The sequence below is a fragment of the Calliphora vicina genome, chromosome 5, assembly GCF_958450345.1.
Source record: "Calliphora vicina chromosome 5, idCalVici1.1, whole genome shotgun sequence".
In the NCBI taxonomy this organism is placed as follows: domain Eukaryota; kingdom Metazoa; phylum Arthropoda; class Insecta; order Diptera; family Calliphoridae; genus Calliphora; species Calliphora vicina.
In genome coordinates, this window is record NC_088784.1 from 76,260,171 (window position 1) to 76,284,958 (window position 24,788).

General features: G+C 29.9%; 1 protein-coding gene across 1 annotated transcript; it reads right to left on the reverse strand.

The window, feature by feature from the left end:
• Nucleotides 1–8,445: 8,445 nt before the first annotated feature.
• Nucleotides 8,446–9,279, reverse strand: LOC135961393 (probable cytochrome P450 313a4). Its single transcript, XM_065512893.1, has 2 exons — nt 8,676–9,279; nt 8,446–8,603 (listed from the first exon to the last, which is right to left on the reverse strand). Exons 1-2 carry the CDS (start codon nt 9,277–9,279, stop codon nt 8,446–8,448), a joined length of 762 nt encoding a protein of 253 aa, XP_065368965.1.
• Between the last annotated feature and the right edge of the window lie 15,509 nt (nt 9,280–24,788).

Here is a 24,788-nt window from a genome sequence, read left to right on the forward strand (position 1 = left end):
TGACTATAATATAGTTAAAAAACTTGTAACAATATTGAAATGGTTACAGTAACCATGCCCAACTATATTTTTTCTCCGCGTGCAGCCAACCAGACGGACGGACGGACGGACATCGTTTAATCGACTCAGAAAGTGATTCTAAGTCGATCGGTATACTTTAAGGTGGGTGTTAGACTAATATTTTTGGGCGTTACAAACATCTGCACAAACGCATAATACCCTCCCCACTATGGTGGTGTAGGGTATAAAAATGTGTAGGAACACACAAATTTGTATCATAGTTATTTATAATGCCAACCGCCATGGTGGTTAGTAAACTAACCACTTCACTGCACAAAAAACCTAGGAATGGGGTTTTTTCATGTTTTTATTAATTTTTTCTTACTTTTTATAATAAACTAACCTTGATTAAAGTACAAATGCAATTGTTTTGATTTTAAACTTATACACAAAAAAGCGTGGCTAAAAGAGTTAAAGCTAATGCCATATTTGTCTAGGTTGATGGGACATTACTAGTTACTGCAGCTAATTTGATGCGCTTATTTGCCTCCACTAGATGGTGGTCACATACAATGTCAGCGCCTCGTTTGCATCTTACGTTCAAAAGGGGACCGCGCCATTTTCGGCTGATTGCTATGTGATTCTCAGTTGCGTGATCTGGAGATACCCATGTTAATTTATGGGCCGGTTTGCGGGTAAACAAGGATCCGCCGCATATTTGTCAGGACCACTAAAATATTGGCGATGTTCTAGGACGATATTGCACGATCGTGGAGACTGACTCTTTTACAGAATATTCTGAAACATTCTAGTGATATGCCTTACTCAGATAATCCTATCTGAATATCGTTTCCAACTAATAAAGGCATTATGGGATTATTTTGACAGCAGCAGGTCAACACCAGATGATCTTATGTCATTTTCTGGTTTACCGGATTGTAGAAGATGGTGTCCCTCCGTGGTTATTGTTTCACCAAAATCTAGCCAGCGAAATTCACTTATCCCCAAGAATAGCAGGTTATAGTTCTAGTTGCGATGGTTCTAAAAGCGTCCTTACGTTCCAGGCTCCAAATCGAGTTAGGCTAAATGTCGTCATAATTATACCCTGCACCACCATAGTGGGGAGGGTATTATGCGTTTGTGCAGATGTTTGTAACGCCCAAAAATATTAGTCTAACACCCACCTTAAAGTATACCGATCGACTTAGAATCACTTTCTGAGTCGATTAAACGATGTCCGTCCGTCCGTCTGGTCGGCTGGCTGGTTGGCTGGCTGTCCATGTAAACCTTGTGCGCAGAGTACAGGTCGCAATTTTGAAGATATTTCGATAAAATTTGGTACATATTATTTTTCCGGCCCAAGGACCAAGCCTATTGGCTGAAATCGGTCCATTATTTCACCTAGCCCCCATACAAATTTCCTTCCGAAATTGGACTTTATCGGTCATAAATGTTTAATTTATAAATGTATCTCCACAAATTGCGCTCCAAATAAGTTTTATATGTACAAAATTCATGTCACCAAATTTTGTTACGATCGGTCCATAATTAGTCATAGCTCCCATATAGACCCGCTTCCGAAAATCACTTTAACGTGCATAAATCGCTTAAAAATGTTGGTATACTCACAAAATTCAACATAGTAAACTTTCATATAGAAACAAATCACACGACCTAATTTCATGGTGATCGGTCCATAATTGGTCATAGCCCCCATATAAGGCCCACTTCCGAAAATCACTCAAAAATACAAATTATTGAAATTTTAAAAGAAATATGTTTTTACTCTTTTACTTAGTGTAGGGTATTATATGGTCGGGCTTGACCGACCATACTTTCTTACTTGTTTTATCAGATCTTTGTTGTTTTTAATTTGTTTCGTCTGCTAAAATCGTCTCAATTTATGATGTAGTAGTTGATTAGACTTCTTCACCCGATCCTCCAGTCCGACATTCCACAGAGCCTCGTTAGTGTTAACAGGGATCACCAAGTCCGTACTGGGCAGTGGGTGAGGTTGTCATTTGGAAAGGATTGAATATGTGTACAAATATAAGCTATTTATTTGTATTTGCTTCACTTTCCCTTTAACAGGTAAGGACTTAGGGGGATGAAATTTCCTCAAATATTGGGCCAAATTGATTAATTAGAATCAGAGCTATGAACCAAATTGTAGAACAACCTCCAAAAATTTAATACATTTCAAAACATTTTGCAATTTTCTTTGTTATCAAGTCACGATATCGATCAATATTTTCGAAATAGTGTAGTCCAATGATGCCTCCATCCTAAAAAGCCCCACAAAACAGTGACACTTTGTGGATTCAACATCAAGGTGAAAATGTGCTTCATCGCTTAGGATGATTTTAAACGATCGATCAATGGCTGCAAAACTTTTATTATTTTTGAAATATTGTTCAACAATGAAAATCGTTTTTTTCTCTTAAAAATGGCTTCAAATCTTAAGTAAAGTTTGGAACATTCATTATTTCCTTTAAATAAACCAAACTAAATGCCATAAAACAAGTGAAGGCTGCCATCAACTTTTCCTGGATTAATAATAATTTTTTCTTTATTTTTAGCAAAGCCTTGAATTAATTAATTCGATTTAGCTTAATACCTTAATTCCTAAATTATTTGGAATTAAAAAAAAATATCAGCCATTCATTCCATAAATCCAATCTCAACATCTAATTATTTAGCTCCACTCAACGGCTTTTATTTAAATAGAACTCATTTATCGTTGAAATAATTCTTAGCAGAATTCATTCAACCTTTGAATGATTAAATTTTTGTTTCGCTTTTAATCATTTACCTATGATCAAATTTATTTTGATTTCGTAAATGGAATTAAGAATTAATTCTTTCGAACCTTTGGTTTTTACACTATTTTTTTTTACATTTTTATTGCCAATAGAAAGAACATCTATTGGCAATAAAAATGTAAATATAAACTATATTTATTGTATTTTATGTATTCGTTTTAGAAAAACACTATTACAAAGTATTTTAAATATGATTTTTGATACGAGTATTACAAAAATGCTACACGTGCAAATAATTTTAAATTTTAAAATCAGTTGCATTTATAACTATTAATATCGTTCGAGGTGCATGGGTTAAATTTGATTCAAGCCTTAATTATAGGCAACAAAAATTGAAAAAACAAATTCTTTGTGGCAACTGAATTTGTTGCCAATCGAATGATTCGGATTCACAATTTTTCGGTTCTAGCAACATAAAATCAGTTACTAAGGAAGAATTTCGGTTGAAGCAACCGAACTTTTGTTACCCCTTCTAAAATTTTGTAGCCAAATTTTTAAAATTCAGTCATCAATGCAGAATCATTCGAATGGCAACTGTTATTCGATTGTCCTTATTATTATGGCTTTCACAAGCTCTCGCACTTTCAATTTCCGACGTTCAGAACGTTCGGCATCTTTCGAGCTTGTATGGCTACAACGAAATTCAGTAAACCACTTTTTTACCATATAAATTGATGGTGCAGAGTATTTATCATGCCAAGCCTTGGTTTGAAATATGGTATTTTTCTCAAGTCACGCGGTATTCTGCTATCAATGGCTATAAAAAACAAACTAAGGGCCATTATTACAACTTTCCGTTATACATAGAAAAGACTATTTTTTAAACCGTTTCAATTCAAATATTTATCACATATTGAACTGGTTTCAATTATTTCATAATTAAATCAAGTATTCATGTGCTCAAAAACAAAATTTTCTGATATTTTCTATTGAATTTTGAGTTTTGAATTTTATAATTTTGACAATTGATTATACAATTTTCGTTATTGGTTGAACTTTAAATACAAAAATTATTGAATAGATAATTTTCATAATTGAAAACACATTTTTGTTATTTTTTGTATTTTCAATTACGAACATTATCTGTTCAATAATTTTTGTATTTAAAGTTCAACCAATAACGAAAATTGTATATTCAATTGTCATAATTATCAAATTCAAAACTCGGAATTCAATAGAAAATATCAGAAAATTTTGTTTTTGAGCAAATGAATACTTGATTCAATTATGAAATAATTGAAATCAGTTCAATATGTGATAAATGTTTGAATAGAAATATATTTGTTTCTGTGTAGTTAAAGGTAACTTTAAGCAATAGAAAAAGGTACCCTTAAAGGTAACTTTGACTATAACGGCAAGTTGTAATAATGGCCCTAAATTAAATTGTTCAAATTTTGACAGAAGTCAACTGACAAATGCCTGTTGACAGTAGCAGTGTTTCCTTTTCAGTTAAGAGGCGGGTAATACAAAAAGTCACGGACTTATTGACCCCGCCCTCGTTGTAAAAGTTGTATTAACAGCTAATTTTTAAAGTACAATTAAAACAATCAAAGCGATTATTTTTATCTCTTACAACTTTTTTATTGGAGTGCTATATCACAAATGTTAAAAGTTTAAACATTCTAATAAATTGAAAGTAAATTTTTAATTTGGCTCAAGTTCATTTATTATTTATTATGCATTTTATTGTCAAAGTCTATTGTAAATTTTATCTATTTAACTTACTATTATCGGGAATTAGAATAAATCTATATATATAATAGAGTAACATTACTGACTGACTTATTCATCATCGCACAGATTCATAACATTTTAACTGTGAGTTCCTCTCTCACCAAAACGATCAACTAAGAAGGGATTTCGAACGTTTAGGGGGTAAAAAGGGTAAAACCGGGTAAATTCAGTAACCTTATATCTTCAATACTAATAAAGATAAAAAAAAACCTTAAACTGCATGGATTGTACTCCACTTGAAAAAAAGCTTTTTAGGGGAAAAAGCGGATAAAAACTGTATTTTGTTTTTTTTTGGCACCCTATGTATCTCTTAAGCCAATAAATATATAAACAAATTTTAAATAACATACAGTGGTATGAGAATAAAAAAAGAGGGAAATAAATCTGTAACTTCTTAACCCTTACGCCGATTTGAATGAAATTTCACGTGCGCAAAGAGGAAGTGTAGTCGAGTTTAAGTTTTGAATTTGGACCTCATGACCCCACCAGAAACGGGACCAGGGGTTCCCAAAGTAGGAAACATCGGGTATGTTCAATTTTTAAAATAATCATATTTCTTCGTTTGTGTTCCGATTTAAAAAAAATACACATACAGAATCTCCTCGTCGAGCACTACATAAAACCTCGTCGTAGCTATCAATTATCTTTTATAGCTTAGGAGATATACGCATTTGAAAATTTAATTTTCAACATTTTTACCCACCCTACACCAGTTTTTTGGTGACCGCGGTTCCAAATATTCCCCTATTTTAACCATTTTTCTTTTATAGGATTAAAAATAGATCTATATATCAAGAATAAAGAAAGAAGTGTTTAAAAATCATGGCTGACTCCAAAGTTATATTCATTTGAATTTAAAAAAGGCGATTTTTCGCAATTTTTTTTGGGAAAAAAGTACTTTTATTCTTTTTAAGTTATCTAAAAAATTTCTAACTGGATGTATAATGAATTTGTACTTTTTGAAAAGCTAACTTTACGCCAAATATTTTAAATGTAAAAAACATTTATAAATTTTGATACCGACGGGAGCAGGTCCATTCAAAAAATGCCTATATTTTTTGTAAAATTCAACTTTAGGGCAAAAATTCTCAAATCGCATATTCGACATCAAAATGTAGTAACCTATTTTAGATGGCCCAATAAGTTCTTAATTATTTTATAAAGGGTTCCGATAACCCCGCCCCTGGTATGGATATTATAGCCAAAAAACGTCAAAATCCCATTTTTGGGATTTTTCGAGATTTTTTTAGGAATTGCGGGATACTTGATAACAAATTTCAAAATTTGTTTTCATTTTTCCATTTTGAGTAGAAAAATCTACATAACTGTGAAATTTCATTAAAAACTATTATAAATAAAAATTTTATTTCAATTTGAAAAATTTGTATCTATGCAAAATTCAATAAAAAGCTTTTTTTGTCATATTTTTCAAAAAAGTATTCCATGAATTTTTTAATTGACAAAAGTTATATACATTTTTGAAAAATAGACAAAATCCTGTATCCATTGATATATAACATGTCTACCTTATGTTTTTTACGTGTCAAATAAATTAGGGAAAACTAAACAACTCGCTGAGAATTTACCTAGCACTGTTATTTACATTCATAAAAATGTTGTTATGTAGGCAACATGCTTTTTTATGAATTTCTATGTTAGGTAAAGGAGCTATCGGAACACTCATCTACAGTGATCGAAAGTCCCTTTGTCTTTAGTTATTTTTCGAAGTTCAGAAACAATATAATTTTTGTGAGTCATTTTTACTTATTTATATTTGAAATTATGAAAAATTTTAAGCAATTTAATAAATTTAAATATTATTCGTTTTATTCGATTATTCTACATAAAATTGTTTGAATTATTCGTTGTTCTAATAATTATTCGTAAGAAATTATTCGATTAATCGAACGATCATTAGTCGAATGAATACCCTAGTAACTAAACATAAAAAAGAAGCACCGAAATTTATAACCACAAACATTCCACACTCTATTTGCAATACATGCATAACTCCCGTATTGATCAAATCTTAATTCTAAATTTATAGGATCATGGGTGATAATATTCCCAACTCGGTTCCAAGGTTCATCACCAGGGAAACCCGAAATATGCTCTAAAAAAAGTGTTTTAAGCGCTTTAAATATGCAGTAAAAACTTTAAAATATGCTCTTAAAATTTAAAAAATATGCTCTTAAAAAAAACAAACTTTTACATAATTTTTAACCAAAAAATATACTTTTATTTCAAAAATAAACAAAATTAACATGAACAAAAACAAGTCTAACAAAAAATATAATAAAACATACATCAAGTAAATGAGTAAAAATATTTTTCTTTTAAAATATCAATAATTTATATTCGTGAGTGATTTTCGGAAGTGGGCCTTATATGGGAGCTATGACCAATTATGGACCGATCACCATGAAATTAGGTCGTGTGATTTATGTCTATATGTAAGTTATTTATGTTGAATTTTGTGTATATACCAACATTTTTAAGAGATTTATGCATGTTAAAGTGATTTTCGGAAGCGGGTCTATATGGGAGCTATGACAAATTATGGACCAATCGTAACAAAATTTTGACATGAATTTTGTACATATAAAACTTATTTGGAGCGAAATTTGTGTAGAAACATAGATAAATTAAACATTTATGACCGATAACTTAAGCTATGAAAAGGCCTCGAAAGGTATTTTTTGATGATATTTTATATAAATATAAAGTCACATCTTCAATTAAGGTTACTATTGCAATAAATTACAAAATATTGACTTAAATTTTCAAATAAAAATCGCTGTCTATTGGATCTGAAAACATTTTTATACATAGAAAATGTTCTTTCGACATCAACTGATGTTACAGAAGGAAATTTAAAAGACAATATTTCTTTAACACTTAGAACGGTTTAATTAGAACTAAAATTTGATATTTAGATGGCGCTATTATGAAAATAGTGCTTATTTTATATTAAAAAAAAGCCATCTATTTTTCAATTTTGAATTTTAAACAAAGGAAGTAAAAACCTGTAACAGAGCAGCGACAAATAAGTAAGACAAAATTTGTTTTTAATAAAGTCAAAATATGCTATTAAACAGTAAAATATGCTCTAAAAACGCAAAAATATGACATAAATATGCTCTTAAAACAAATATATGCAAAAATATGCATTTAAGGGTAAAATATGCAAAAATATGCACTAACAAATCGATGCCAAAATTCTTAAATATTTCTGAAACGTGTAAATATCTTATCCATGTGCTCATTAGACTCACCAGAAAAAACATGCATTTGCATATTTTGGTTTCCCTGTTCATCACAATGAACCTAGAGAACAGCAGAGCCGAAAATGTAGAACAGCTAGTTAACGATATGTTTAAAACTTATGAAAAGTTGGTTTTCAGAATGTCATTGAAAATTTACTTTCATCATTCTCACTTGTATTTTTTCCATCTAATATGTGTCTCCTCTCACCCTGCTCATATTTACATCCTGGTTCCACCATATAAAGAAGCTTTAAAAATGATCTAAAGTCCATTAGAACACTACTGTGATTACTGTTGGCGTTAAAAACGAGAAGATCAATCAAAGCTCATAAGAAAAAGTTAAAGTATCACAATATTTTGCGTTCAAATTGTAAGATTTTTTGGATTTTTTTTTACTTACATGATAAATTTAAGCTTAATTAATGTAAAAAATTTTGGTTGTTTTTTTTTTCATTTGTAACGCAGTGTAATTAAAAACCTAATAAATATGTAATTGTAATATAAATAATTTTTTAAGTAAAACATTTTTATTTTTTTTTTTTATCATAATAATACATATGTATCTTTACTATGTGTCCCAAAACTTAATTACTTAACTCTAATAAATTTTTGATTTTGCAAACTTATCTTCTTTCAAGATGCAGTTGCGGTTGTTCCACCATTTTTAATGAAATATGATTCACAAATTCTAAATCTTTGTATTTAAAATCTGTCGAAAATTTGTACTTTTTTATTAGTTTTGCCAGTGTTATTTTCGAAAATAATGTGGCATATCTCCAACCTACATATAAAATAAAAAAAATAAAATAAGTAAATTTATGTTTTATAAGCAATATATGTTTCTATAACATACCAATACACATTCTGTGACCTCTAGTAAATGGTATAAATGAGAATGGATGACGTGCGCTGACATTTGAAGGCAAAAAATTATCGGGATTAAATGCATTCGCCTCGGGACCCCAAATAGCTTTACTGCGATGCAAGCGAAAAATGTCAATACTAATAATTTGACCAACCGGTAATGTCATGCCATTGCTGAGAGTTACATCCCCATTTGATACTTTTCGAAACACCATCGGTACTACGGGTAAAAGACGCATTGTCTCATTGAATACCATTTCTAAATAAGTCAATTGATCCACCTTTTCCACCGTCATTTCGCTATCATCATCATCCGTTAAAATGCCCATTATTTCTTCATAGGCCAGTTCCTGATACTCCGGATGCATGGCCAGCATCGAGAGTACCAAAAATAATGTGGTAGATGTAGTTTCAAATGCCGCAACAAAGAGTTGCATTATAACTCCTGGTATTTCATCCAAATTTAACATATTTTGTTGAGTGCCATTCAAAACATGATCCAAAACACTATTCACATCGGGTAAATAGCTGGGATCTGTGGTATCTTTTTGCTGCACAACATCCCATGATTCATCGAGAAGTTCTCGAACCATGTTAATACCTACCCTGGCTGACTTATATGTATAAAGCTCGGCTAGTTTGCGAATCCAATTAATGTTCAAAATTTTATTCAAACAAACGTCTCCGACAAACCCTAAAACTCTTTGAAAAATAAAAATTTATTTTAAGGCTTTAATAGATGGCAATACAAAAATTTGTTTAAACTAAAATAATATTTTAAGACATTATGACAATACGACCTAATAGCAGACCGTTTGAATACACCAATTGTATGTATGTACAATATATAATGAAATATCTTTTTTTCTAATGTAATTTCCAACTTGAGTTTATTCTTTTAAATGCTTTATTCAGAGGATTATGTTTCTTTTTGTGTATTTTCTCCTGGAAAATGAAATTTAATTTTCCAATTTTTTTTTTAATTTTTAGTGATGTTTAGTAATTTAATTTCTTGTAAGAACAGTTTGTAAGTAAATATTTAAGTTTAGTTAATAATTAGGCTAAGATTTTGGAGCTTACCTTTCAAAATGCTTTGACATTGAAGTAGCGTTGAACTTTGTCAAGTCTATATTTCTTTTTAATGTTGTTTCTATAAAAAAAAATGTACAGAAATTTTTAAATTTTTAATAAAATACATATGGGGAATTTCATGTCAAGTGAAAATCGAAGTCTTCCGATCTATCCTAGGTTAGACACAATATTTCAACAAGATCGGTCAAGAACTCTCTGAGTTAGATGTGGTCAAAATTTTACATTTTGGCAAACATTTGTTTTTTCTCATCCATGTAACTTATTACCTATTATTCTTAGCAAAATGTGTTCCAAATAGTTTAGATAAATATTTCTTCAAACTTTCGAAAAAAAAAAAATATTTAAAAAAAAAATAGTTTTTTATTCGAAATCATAAACAAATATTTCACGAACGACCCTCCAATTTTCTGGATTATTAATCTACATAAAAATCTCTTTCATTTGAGAATAGTCACATTGCACAGTGGGCCAGAATCGACATTTTTTGGAAATAAATCTGTCATTTCCAAACGGCTCATCCGATCAGAATAAAATTGGACGTGGACATAGCCATGGAGTATTCGAGTTTAAGATGTCAAAATGGACCCTACAAATGATTCAGGCGCGGCGCTATCAGGCCACAAAGTAGGGTACCTTCGATATGTAAAATTTATTTTTTTTTTGTTCCCCATCCGATTTCAAAGATTTTTATATTCTTAAATAGCGCTCGGATAGGTCTTGAAAAAACAGGCTTGCGTGTGCTATTTATATCTTATAATTTCCGAGTTATAGGCATTTCAAAAACTTAAATTTTAAAATTTTGCCATTTTTCCGCTTTTTTAAAAACTTTGGGTGTAATTTTGTTCCGAATGAACTCGAATTTTTGTTGTTGGATGTTGTTTTACAATTAAATTACCAATAATATACAAAAGATTTCAGAGCAATATCAAATATGGATCCAAAATAAAAATAGAAATTCTAACATAGAAATTCATAAAAAAGCTTGTTGCCTACATAACAACATTTTTATGAAAGTAAATAACAGTGCTAGGTAAATTCTCAGCGAGTTGTTTTGTTTTCCCTAATTTATTTGACACGTAAAAAACATAAGGTAGACATGTTATATATCAATGGATAGAGGATTTTGTCTATTTTTCAAAAATGTATATAACTTTTGACAATTAAAAAATTCATGGAATACTTTTTTGAAAAATATGACAAAAAATGCTTTTTATTGAATTTTGCATAGAAACAAATTTTTCAAATTGAAATAAAATTTTTATTTATGAATATTTTTTAATGAAATTTCACAGTTATGTAGATTTTTCTATTTAAAATGGAAAAATGAAAACAAATTTTGAAATTTGTTATCAAGTATCCCGCAATACCTAAAAAAATCTTGAAAAATCCCAAAAATGGGATTTTTCGTTTTTTTGGCTATAATATACATACCAGGGGCGGGGTTATCGGAACCCTTTACAAAATAATTAAGAACTTATTGGGCCATCTAAAATAGGTTACTATATTTTGATATCGAATATGCGATTTGAGAATTTATGCACTAAAGTTGAATTTTACATAAAAAATAGGCATTTTTTGAATGGACCTGCTCCCGTCGGTATCAAAAGTTATAAATGTTTTTTTCATTTAAAATATTTGGCGTAAAGTTAGCTTTTCAAAAAGTACAAATTCATTATACATCCTGTTAGAAATTTTTTAGATAACTTAAAAGAATAAAAGTACTTTTTTCCCAAATTTTTTTTTTTAAATTCAAATGAATATAACTTTGGACTCAGCCATGATTTTTAAACATTTCTTTCTTTATTTGATATATAGATCTATTGTTAATCCTATAAAAGAAAAATGGATAAAATCGGGGAATATTTGGAACCGCGCTCACCAAAAAACTGGAGTAGGGTGGGTAAAAATGTTGAAAATTAAATTTTCAAATGCGAATATCTCCTAAGCTATAAGAGATAATTGATAGTTTTATGTAGTGCTCGATGAGGAGATTCTATAAGTGTAATTTTTTTTAAATTGTAACACAAACGAAGAAATAGTATCATTTTAAAAATTGAACATACCCGAGGTGTCCTACTTTGGGAACCACTGGTCCCGCTTCTGGTGGGCTCATGACGTCCAAATTCAAAACTTAAACTCGACTGCACTTCCTCTTTGTGCATGTGAAATTTCATTCAAAGCGGCGTAAGGGTTTAGAAGTTACAGATTTATTTCCCTCTTTTTTTTATTCTCATACCACTGTGCGAAGGTGAATGGTAGATTTTTGCTGTTTTTTGGGCGAAAAGGTGACTTAACACTTTTTTTTATAAAAAAAAAAATTCTTTAAGAACATATAAGAATTTTATGTTTTTCTGTAATGTATCTTTACGAAGAACATGTTGGTATAAAAAAACATGTCCTATTTTTCGAATATATCGCCCCTACGCCCTTCGGAATTTGACCTATTTTTTTATCAAAATTTGAACTTTGGGCCGCATGTTTTAAAATCCCAAAGCTGTGATCACAAAACGGAAATCAGCTTTGGAAACCTTGATGTGTTCCCTATTTATCCCCGAAGGAAATGTGGGCCCTATGAGCAAAATTGTAAAAAAATACCATTTTAGAGATTTTTGCTCCATTTTTTAGAAATTGTAGAGATTCCCTTTGACCTTTTTAAAAGTTTTTTTACACTTTGTTATTTAGAATGACAAATTTAAAAAAACCTTGAAATCTTCATTGAGTTTCTAAAACTAAAATTTGTATCAAAATTGTAATAGGATTGCAAATATTAGAAACAATTTGATTCACATTTATCCCGAACTAAATTTTTTTGTATAGATACGTTAATTTTTGGACTTACAAAAAAAATCCAAGTCAATATCTCAATTAAATTGAAAAATATGCCACTTTTAAAACTCCGTCCTTCAAAAATATTGAATATTGTGAATTGAATTGACCTTGTGCTGTTACAAATATCAGTACTTACGTGTTGCATTCTTTAAAGTTAATTCTCTTAATATCACCAACATATCAATGTCCTCTCCCTTTTCCACACTTGCATCAATTCGTTGAATGAAACTTGTGGTTTCTTTATGAAATATGGGCAAAAACGAGAGCTGTATTTTATTTGTGAAGGCTCTATTTAACAATTTACGATGTCGACCCCATATCGGTTCTGCAAATTATTAAGTAGTAATTTGTAGTAAATAAGTATCACGAATTGTTTTCTTACATACCACTATCAGTTATTAAACCTTGACCAGCTATTTTAGTAATTCCGCCATATAATAATGTTGGTTTATCCAAACAATTTTTTGATGTAAATATTTCATTTATTACCTGTGGATCGGATGTGAGAAAAAACGGCCATGGTCCCATCCAAAATATACTATTCGTACCATATTTTTCACCGTAATTATACATGCTTGATATAATATCTGGAATGAATAAGGAAATTGCATTAAATAGCGATTGGTTAAACAAATTGGTTTTTCTTTCGTTGCACAGTAGTGTCAATCGCCAAATAAGTGGTAATAAAACTGAATTTTCTAAAGCTGGTCCTGGTCCGCTTGTAAAATTATGTATCAATGAATCGTAGACGAGGACACCCTGTTAGAATATAAGGTGAGATACTGAGATAAGTTTGCCAATTTTGTCCATATATTTTTCTAAAAACATGGACATACAAATAAATTCCCACACATCAACAGTTTTTTTTGGCAATATCTTAATTCACCTAGTCGTGAAAAATAATCAAAGTAAAAAATTTTAAATAAGTTTGATCAAGTAAGAGAGCTATATTCGGCTGTGCGAATCTTATATACACTTCACCAAATTATACTTCAAAATAAAAAATTTAAATATTTTTTAGGTAAACAAACATTTTTTTTTCCAAAGTAGTTTTTTAATTTTTTTTTTCGAATTGTTTTTTTAAAATTTAAAATTTTTTTTTTTTAATTTTTTTTTTAATATTTGACTTTTGGTGAAAAAAAAAATTCGGGTTCAAAAATATTTTTTCGATTTTGTCCCTTTGTAGGTCCAACTTATTATGGTATTATATACGCCATTGCAAAGGTCTTTGAAATATCTATCATTAGATATACATATTGTCTATATTAATGACTTTTAATACAGATATAAGTCAAAAATCCTATTTTTTTCCTTATAGCTCAGCCATTTCTGGACCGATTTTCTCGATTTTAAATATCAACCGAGCCGGAAGAATTCCGGAGATATTGCTGTATGAATCATGTATGTAAGTTATTTGGGTACTTCGGAAAGTTGATTTCAACAGACAGACATATGGACATGACTTAATAGACTCCGTTATCTATAAGGATCCAGAATATATATACTTTATTGGGTCGGAAATGAAAAATGTAGAAATTACAAACGGAATGCCAAACTTATATATGGGCATTTCCAGCGAAAAGTCCACCCAGACCAAAAAATTAAAAGTTAACCAACAGTATTTCCTCTCTTGTATTATCTATATATATTAAAATGAAATGGTCCATCACGTGTGAACAGCTGGAGCGATTTGGCTGACTTATTTTTTATTCGATTCGAAATTTTCAGGGTAAAACTCGGAATTTTTTTTTTTTTGAGTCCAGTCAACTGCAAATAAATAAGAACAGGCAGGCTATGTGGGTTGGAGAAACTTGAAGAACTAACATTAGTAAATGCTACCGGGCGAAGCCGGGGCTGTCAACTAGTTTAAGATAAATATTCAAAATTATCTAAATAAAAGAGTAAAAAGCTTTCCTGAGTTGCGATGGCGAGATGTTTTATTTCTAAGGGCAATAAAACACAATTTCTAGGAGTAATTGTTCTAAAGCACTCTTACCGAAATATAAATCCAAAAGAGCAAACAAATAAAAATTAACGGTAAAATTTTGATTTGCTTTTAATGATACTTTAAATATCGTCACGCCAAACAAATGTATATTCTCTTTATCTCTACGCTGACGATCGCAAGTGCGTGATATTTTATAAAATAAACTAATTACAGAAAAAAATAGGTTATTAAACAAATAGTTAATTTTATATTAATTTTCAAATGTGTGTAATGTCACGCCAGATTATAAAAAACCGTAAAAGGCAAGAAAAATTTAGTTTGAAAAAGAATAATGAAGGCAGTCCGCAAGGCAATCGGCAATGCAGATGCAAACAAAACTTGGGAATTTAAGGACGAAGCCTAGCCCTCATACAAATGTCCTCTCGAAATATGACTTTATCGGTAATAAATATTTAATTTATATAGGGATGTTAACAAATTTCGCTCCAAATAAGTTGTATATATGTATATTGAAGTCATATCACATAATTTCATGATGATAGGTTCATAATTAGTCATAGCTCCCATATAAAGCCCATATCCAAAAATCACTTTAACGAACATAAATCTCTTAAAAAATTAATTATCCAGAATTCAACATAAATAAGTTTAATGTAAACATAAATCACTCTACCTAATTTCGTGACGATCGGTCTATATTTGGCTCACTTCCTAATATCAGTTTAACGAGCATCTATATATTAAAAATGTTGAAATCCAAATATAATTTAACTAAAATAAAACATAAAACTATTATATATACTAGTTGACCCGCTCGACTTCGCACGGTAGCATTAACTAATGTTAGTTCTTCAAGTTTATCCAAGCCACGCACACCAGCCTGTTCTTATTTATTTGCAAATAAAATACCGAAATTTGTACTGCATACTTTAGGGAGCTTTTTTATTACAATTGACTGGACTCACAAAAAAAAAGAATTTCTGAGTTTTACCCGGAATTTTTTATTTTTTTTTCTTTACAAACCATATCCTGAAAATTCCGAATTGAATAAAAAAAAAAATCAGTCAAATCGCTCCAGCCGTTCTCACGTGATGGCATTACATATATGGACCATTTAATTTTTATATACATATATAGATTATAATAAATATATTTTTATAATTTTCTTATATTTATATCTTTTTCTTATTTATTAACCAAAAAATATATCAAATGAAAATTTAAGTAACGTAACTCCATGTAACGTCACGCCAGATACTAAATTATGCAATTTTGTAATGCAACTCAAACCGTACTTCTGTTTTTGGTAACGTAACGCCATCGCATATTTTTACTAATACCTTCAAATCCTTATTGTCAATTGTTTTAATATTTTTACTGTATATAGAGGTACTTAATTACTTCGCAAATGTAAAAAAAAAAGCTTTTACAAATTTGACTTTATCATTAATTTTTTTTAAATTTTGTCGTACAAATATAACATCACGCCATAATGGAAATGCCCATATACCCTTCTCACGAAGGTGAAGGGTATAAAAATGTTTAAATGAGCTAAAATAGCGACCTAGTTTTAGTGAGCTGAAAAGAGCGGTCACTTCACAGAGTGGAAAACCCAGCTCTTCTGTTTTATCGTAAAATTGTGTTCAGCAATGAGGTGATGGCCATATGCCTGAAATCATTTCCAAATGTTAATGCCATATCTTGATTTATCTAATAAAAAAATGTTTTTGATTAAAATTTAATTTAGCCGTTTTTGATATGTTTGAATGGTGCAAGATCCAAACTTTAAAATCAAGTTTAAATCAACGACACAGTATTATTTTTTGTAGGTTTATTTTTGTAATATAAGCCACATGACACTGAACTTTCACTAAGTATAACGATCCAGAATAAACATTTTTTAGATTGTAGAGATTAAATAAAGTTTTGGCAGATCGAACGTTGGAGTCAAGCTTTTTTTTAAAATATATGAAATTTTAATAATTTAAATAGATGATTTCTTTCTTTTTCACTCTATTCTTTTATGTTTTTTACACAATCCATTTAATCTGTTTTATAATTTTCACAATTTAAATATGTACATTTTCATACGATGTCATTATTATTTCTTAATTAAATCCCATTAAAGGTACCATAATTACCTTTTGTCTTAAGTATTTTACCCCAGCCAAAGAATGTATGCAATCTATTCGATGGTATTTTATAGGCCAGCCTCACAAATCTTCTGGTATTCCAACGATTTATGATCCACACGAATACAATAGAAGCAATTGCGAATAAAATTAAATACATTTTTAACAGATCTGAACACTAAATCAAAGTGACTGATCTTATTAAGTTATCGTTTCATTTATATGAAATCTATATTGTCAATTGAGAAGGTGCCCTAATTAAGATAATAATAATAATATTTATTAACATATTGTTACGAAATTGTACTTGAATTCAAATATAACGATTTTAACGGCTGATTTTAAGTTACATAAGTACTTTCAAATAGCAGTGCCTGTTAAACTGTAACATATTTGTGGGCATTATTAACATTGAATAAAAGCTTTGAGTTGATCATTGATCGTAAGTATGGCAACGCTGAATGTTTGCTGCGACAGTTAAAGAACATTGTAGAAAGTTCACCAGCTCTAGACTTCGAATATACGAGCTTTGACAGTTAAAGAACAATCTTGAGTGCAGGTGGCAGTGTTATAAATAGTGGCAGAGGTTGCAGTCATGAGTTTAGTTCAGCGAAATGCAATGAGCTCTCAAATGAGCTCTCTTGTTTTTATTTTCACATGTACGCAAGCACACACATTGTATAAAAACAGTCAGTCTCGCATGAGCATTGATAGAAGCAGGTTGTGTTACGCTTTTATGCTTGTTTATTTCATTATTTCAGCTAGTTGTTTTTGTTTTTGCCAGAGAATAATTCTCAACTACAATATCTAAAAACTGTAGTGGTGTGAGTTTGCATTTCGCTGGTTTAGTTTATCAGAGACGCTATTCGAATAAACATCAACTGAGTGCCTTAAAGTGTGCTGTATTTTCAAGTGAATTCGTGTACATTATAAAGTGTGTCTGTATTTCTGCGAATTTATAAACGTGTATAAAAACACTGAGTGACTATTTATTTAAAGTATCCGGTTTATTTAAAGGAAATAAACCAACGTTTTGAAAAGGTTAAAACGTAACAATATCCCGGAATCCCGGGATTTACATTTCTAAAATCCCGAATCCCAGCATTTGTAAAACCCAGTCCCGTTTGGCATCCCTAGTAGGCACCCATATAATCGTTATTCTAAAATGTATTGATATCTTATTTATGGACACTAGGCATTTTTCGGATAATCTAGATGTCGTAAAGACACTCCCTATTATATTGACGACAGCCTTGCTATCAGTAAATATACAAATATCCCCAGACATTCGATAATGCCCAAGCCAGTTAAAAAAACGTTTTATGACAGTAATTTCCATATATTTCCATATACTTAACTCAGGAAATGATTTTGTTTTCTTTGTCGATTAGCTTTCATTCCCTAATATAATCAAAACTTATTTTAATTAGATCCAATGTCTAATCTAATTAACATTTTTAATAATCTTTTAACAAATATTATACACAAAGGTCACAAATATCACAAATAATTAGTTAGTTATTTGTATTATAATAAGTACTATATTAAAAATCGATCAAAATTAATTAAGTTATAATTACAATTCTCGCCTCTTTAAAAGTAAAAGTGTAAATGTGATTTTTATTAAAAATATTAAGAACAGTGAAAAAAACCGATAAAATTGTTCATTAAACATTAGGGTGGGTAAATTTAGGTTGGTCAACAGGAAAGAAAATTTCCCCAAGAAGCTATGAGTCTAAAATCAAAACCCAGCTCCCGCTGAGAGACTTCAAAATACACATTTAAGAAATTTCACTGTCCAACACATTGAGACTTTTTGATTGGAAAAGAATAGCGACCCTATAATAAGTTAATGTCTGAGAGATTCTTATTGTCAGAGTTATATCGTGGAATTTTATGGGGATAATTTTTGTGGAAGATCTTAACCCTCTATCTCCACTCTTTAGGGGTCAATTTGACCCTTTTCTCGAGAAAATCAAAAAAGTCCTTTAAAAAAGGACATTTAAGGATTAAAATATTCTACGAAAATGTTTGCCGGAAAATTTTAGTGGAGGTCACCAAAGACACCAAAGTGTTAGATAACGCTCTTTACGATTTTGCTATACACTAAGGGAAAAAACGTGCTAAAATCAAGATTTTACGTCCTAAATCAAAGCATTTCAATCTTAATAGTCTGTTAAATGCGAAAATTCTTAATTCAAGAATATAATCTTATTTTTTTACGATTGCTTATTTTAAGATCGTATTTAAGATTGTGTTCTTATTTACAATCTTAAATTAAGAATACATTTTGCAAAATTCAAGAATGTAATCTTAACGAAGTTCTTGATTTGAGATCGATTTTAAGATCATAGTCTTGTTAAAAATCTTAATTTAATCTTAATAATTAATATTAAACAAATTGAATTAGAATGTCGAAATAAATGTATTATATTTACATATTTATGTATTTAAAAAAAACGCAATTATATTATAATACATACTTAAAATTATATCAACTTTGGTCTTACACACACAGAAAAGAGTTCGATTGGAAATCAGTTCCCATTTTAAATATTTAATAAGATGAACTGAAATTAAGGTATCACAATTAAAAAACTATAATTTCAATAGATTTTGTATGATAGGAATTTTAAAAACACAATTTCAATCGAATTATGGTTCTGACAATACTAAAGATAGTCACATTAACCAAGTTAACGTTTTCTAAAATTTAAGTTCTTAATTCGTCTGCTATGACTAAATTAAATTCAGAAATATTCGTTTAATCCCCAAATATTAGTGGTTGTAATCGTAAAATTCGATTACGATATGAAAAATTCAAATTCGGTGTTCTCAACCGAAAGAAAAATTTCTATCTGTAGAAATTTTTGACAAAACATGTAGTTTGTATAAAATAAATTAAAATTCAGAAAATAATTTATTCTATTTAAAATATTTTTTAATTAAAAAATTTTAACAAATACGATCAAATAACTTTTAAATTAAACAAATGAGCATTAGGAGATGGACATAAAGGGTGAGTTTATTGGATTTATCTGAAATTATTCACTAAAGACGTGTTCACATATTTTTTTAGGTTTCATAACAACAATCACATCTGTATGATAAGGAATCGCTTAGCACTATATCCCATATTGGACGTTAGTTGCGAGAAGTCTGCCTATGAACGTCGATATTTATTTAGTTTAATTTTTCTACGTATTAAAATGTATGTTAATCTTTCGTTCTTATATTGTCTTACTGAATGTATTATTTCAACCATTTTATTTAAGGACGCAGAAAGGTCAATATTATTCAAGTTGTATACCAGCATCATATACATACATGTTTACATATCACCACCTACCATGCGAAAGAAGCAACTACCTATTGAAAAAATTCAAAAAAGTGAAATTACTGTAATGTTAATTACGCACTTTTACACATAAGATGAATTTTTCTTTATATATTAAGATTTTGTACATATTTTAAGAATAAACACATTCTATTTTTATCAATAAAAGGGAGAAAAGTTAAGAAAGTCCTTAATTTATTTCATGTGATAGAAAAAATCGTAATTATCCCTATTAACAGATTCTGCCCTTACTACCGAATTATTTTATTTCAAACAGTTGAGTCTACTATTAATTCAGCAACAGAATAACACAGCTACCATATATTCAGCCATCCCAATCGAATTTTGTGATAGTACGTGCAACCGACCAAATTCGATTGGCGACAAATTCGGTTGTGAACACGAATCTGTTTTCTCTGTGCATACATATATTCTTCCATTATTGATTGGATATAAATGAAAAGGAAGGCTAACAAAATCAGAAATTTTAATAATATAAATTCTACTAAGTAAATAACCAACTTCATAGGCTTGGGAGTGTTTATCGAACTCTTTTAAGGATTGCGTTGCAAATAACATAAACTTCTTCGTTTTGAATTAACATAATTTGAAATTCAATTTTAATCTGAAATTTGTAAGGGAAAATAACTTAATCTGAAATTAGCAATCGAAAACAACTTTCTCACCAATTCCGGCACTCTTGAATGACTTATTTTTGGCCACCTTCGTAGTAACTCAAGACTTCCTATTTTTGCCAAATCTTTCTGGAGGACACTGTATGTGAGTTTCCATTTATGACAAACTTCCTCCCAATCAGCGCTATCTCTGTTCAAGTATAGTTTATAAGCAGCTGCAACTTCGATTTGTTGATCACATTTCAGCAATTTCTTCTTCATCCAAACGAGATGAGCTTGTATCTAGGCTATAGTTGTTGAATGATGCAGCTTTAATAATAATTTTGTAATAAAATTTATAACGAAATTACCTTAAGTTCATTCTCAGTGGGAAAAAATTCGCCAATATCGGCCAAGTATGAAAGTGTATCCTTTCTTACGGCGTTCTGCTCAGATGATATTGTCCCTCAGCCAGCGTCAAGAAATCTTCACTCACAGATATACATACTTATAAGAACTAGTTCGTCTGAGTTCTGATTTTCTATTATTAATTAAATATTTTGTTCACTTTTTTTAAACACGTCTACTTCGATCAGCGTTTTGCAATTTATAACACAACAAGCTTTCATTATTGTAAAATTTCTTAAAAATCAAGAATTCAATCTAAACTTTGAGAATATGATCTTAAATACAAAAATACAATCTTAAAATTAAGATTATGTTCTTGATTTTTAGAATGCGTTCTAGAAATCAAGAAATTATTCTTAAATTTGAGAACGTAAATCTTACTGACCATAATTTAAGATTAAAACTTGAAAAAGTTTGCAATCTCCATTGAAGAATTTTTTTTCTTAAATTTAGATCGTCATATTTCTCTTAGTGTACGCCCGAACTAATATGTATTAGTTATATGTACTTATATATTTGTTTGATTATTGAAAATAACAAAAAGTTTTAAAGTTTGTATAACTTTAAATACACGAATCCATCCAAAATTCAATACCAATCAAGTATTAAGATAATATAATCTGATAAGATCTAGATAGCAACAAAGTCGGTTAAAAATATGTTCACTACTTATACTACGTTTATACTTAAGGTAGGATCACACGATTGCCACAATGCACCAATTATTGGTCTATTTTATACGTCAATCGTGTGATTTCACAACTTATTGGCTCATATGTCAAACCACAACAATATTGTGCTTATTTGGCCCAATCAAATGCAACCCTGGTGCGGCAATCATGTGAATGCTTGATAGGCAACATGCACCAATAAAAATGTTAAAAATACACCAATATTTATTGTGTTCTAGTGCGGCAATCAAAGAAGACAATTAGCGCCAATATTAATTTTTGTAAATGAAATATTGTTTTTGTGAGCCACTCTCTGACCCACATACATCTTTTAACATTTCTTTATTAATTTTTTTATATGATAATTAAGGCCGACGCAATTTTCTTTTTTTATTTAACAAATAATTTTTTCAAAAATAGATTGTTTTTACATTTATGTAAACAAAACAAAATTTAAAATCTAGCACAACAGCTGTTTCTCTGAGTTGCCGTAAACTAGAACAATCGTGTGACTGAAATGCGACAATTATTGCCACTAAATCGCTTTGCGCCAATTTACGACAATCAAATTTATATAAAATGAAGCAATCATGTGACTGCAGAGAATTTGATTGGGACAATTTCTTTATTGGGCCCCAATTCAGCACAATAAAAATTGTATTAAATTGGTTCATTGCGGCAATCGTGTGATCCTACCTTTAGTCTTTAATTTGCGTAGATTTACATAAATGGAAATAAAATAGTTTAATTTTATACAATGTTTTGTAATTTGACTTGTGCTGCTAAACGTTTATAATTAACACACTTTTAACTTAAATGTTAAAATGAATAGTCGGTCAAAACCGACCATAAAATACACTTCACCAGTTACGAGTTAATAAACGCTAACTTACCCTTTATTAAGCCTCACATTATTTAGTATAGGTAGAGTCCGCTCGAAGCCGAATCAATACTCGACTTAATCGAAACCTTTTTAATATACTAAACACTAATACATTTCATGTAAATTTACTACTAAGTTTCCATGTAAAATAACAGAAAATGCGTAAATTTAAGCGCAATATGTTGTCATGTCACGATATAGATCACCAGTAATAGTCAGCCTCATTTTCGAAATAGTGTAGTCCAATGACGCCTCAAGTCCAAAATCCGCACAAAACAATGACAATTTGTGGATTCAGCATCAAGGTGAAAATGTGTTTCATCTCTTAGTATGATTTTGACTTTCATTATTTTTGAAATATTGTTCAACAATGAAAACGCATTAAGGGTCCTCATGTAAACGCTTAAAAGCCTCGCAAACTGTGCAATCTGTGCATTTTTACACTCTCGCAAATGAAATGTGAAAAAATGTATGGAAATTCGTTTGCACAACTCCGATAAGTTTGCGCGACAATTTAGACTCGCAAACTTGAATTTATTGTGCATTTGATGAATCAGCTGCTTTTGTTTACTTTTATTTATAAGAAATAAAAATCAAATAAAATATAAAAATTTTGTGCATGTGAAAATTGTGTAACTTTGGAACAGAATGATTGTATTAAATGACATTGTGTATGAAAACATTAACCAACAGCTAGAACATAAACAAAGTCCTCCAAACTATGTATACCACCGTTTGTTCCAACGATTTAACTTTCATTCAACATTTTAAAATTAAAATTTATACAATTTGAAAAAAAATTATTAATGCTTTTGTTGAATTTATGTATTTTTATTTGACAAATATAAATTTTCTGTATAAACTTGCACAAAATTGAAAAGGTGGGTTCATGAAACATGTCGTGCAAATTTGCCAATTTGCACAAATGGGAAACTTAAGCGTTTAAATGAGTACCCTTATTGTTTTCTCGTGTACTGCACAAATGGCTTCAAATTTAAATATGAAGCTATATATAAGTTTGTCAATCCGTTTGTAATTTCCACAATATAATTTTACGACCCTATAAAGTATATATTGTCACGTTTTAACCTTTTCAAAACGCTGGTTTATCTATTTCCTTTAAATAAACCGGATACTTTTGATTGCAAATAGAAGCCGTTTAGTAGTTTAAAAATTGTAACAACTCTTTATTTATTTAAAAATGTACAACAACCACAGAATTAAATAGTCACTCAATGTTTCTTTATACACGTTTATAAATTCGCAGAAATACAGGCACACTTTAAGGCACTCGAATTCACTTGAAAAACATAGCACTCAGTTGATGTTTGTTCGAAAAGCGTCTCTGATACACTCACTAACGACTGCAACCTCTGCCAATATTTATAACACTGCATTAATATCTAGAAAGCTCTATTTCTACAATGTTCTTTAACTGAATATTCGAATTCGAATATATGGTCGCAGCAAACAGCGTTGCCAACTTACGATCAATGGTCAACTGAAAGCTTTTATTTAATAATGCCCACAGATATGTTACAGTTTGCTATTACAGTACTGTTATTTGAAAGCATTATGCTACTTTTAAATCAGCCCTTAAAATCGTTATATTTGAATTCAAGTACAATTTCGTAACAATATATTCTGGATCCTTATAGATAGCGGAGTCGATTAAGCCCCCAAATAACTTACATACACGATTCATACATCAATATCTCCCGAATTCTTCCGGCTCGGTGGCAATTTAAAATCGAGAAAATCGGTCCATAAATGGCTGAGATATAAGAAAAAAACCAGGACAACCTGGTTTTTTTGCAACGACGTATATAAGACCATAGTAAGTTGGACCTACAATGGGTTAAAATCGGAAAAAAATATTTTTTTTTTCACCAAAAGATTTTTTTCGTTAAATATTAAAAAAAAATTAAGATTTAAAAAAACAATACGAAAAATTTTTTTTTTCCAAAAAATGAAAAAAATAAATTTTGTTTACCTTAAAATATTTAAAATTTTTATTTTGAAGTATAATTTGGTGAAGGGTATATAAGATTCAACACAGCCGAATATAGTACTCTTACTTGTTTTCATTTAATTTAGAACAAGTTAAATGCCATATAACAAGTGCAGGGTACCTATGATTGTCGGTGATTTAACAATGTTTTCTTTAACAATAGTTTACCAGAGCTTC

What these genes read in the sequence shown, in the direction of transcription:
- LOC135961393 (XM_065512893.1), bottom strand. Translation starts at nt 9,279, where the DNA reads ATGGTTCGAGAACTTCTCGATGAATCATGGGATGTTGTGCAGCAAAAA. An exon ending in AGGTCACAGAATGTGTATTG is followed by an intron (nt 8,604 to 8,675) that starts GTATGTTATAGA and finishes TTTTATATGTAG; the next exon opens with GTTGGAGATATGCCACATTA.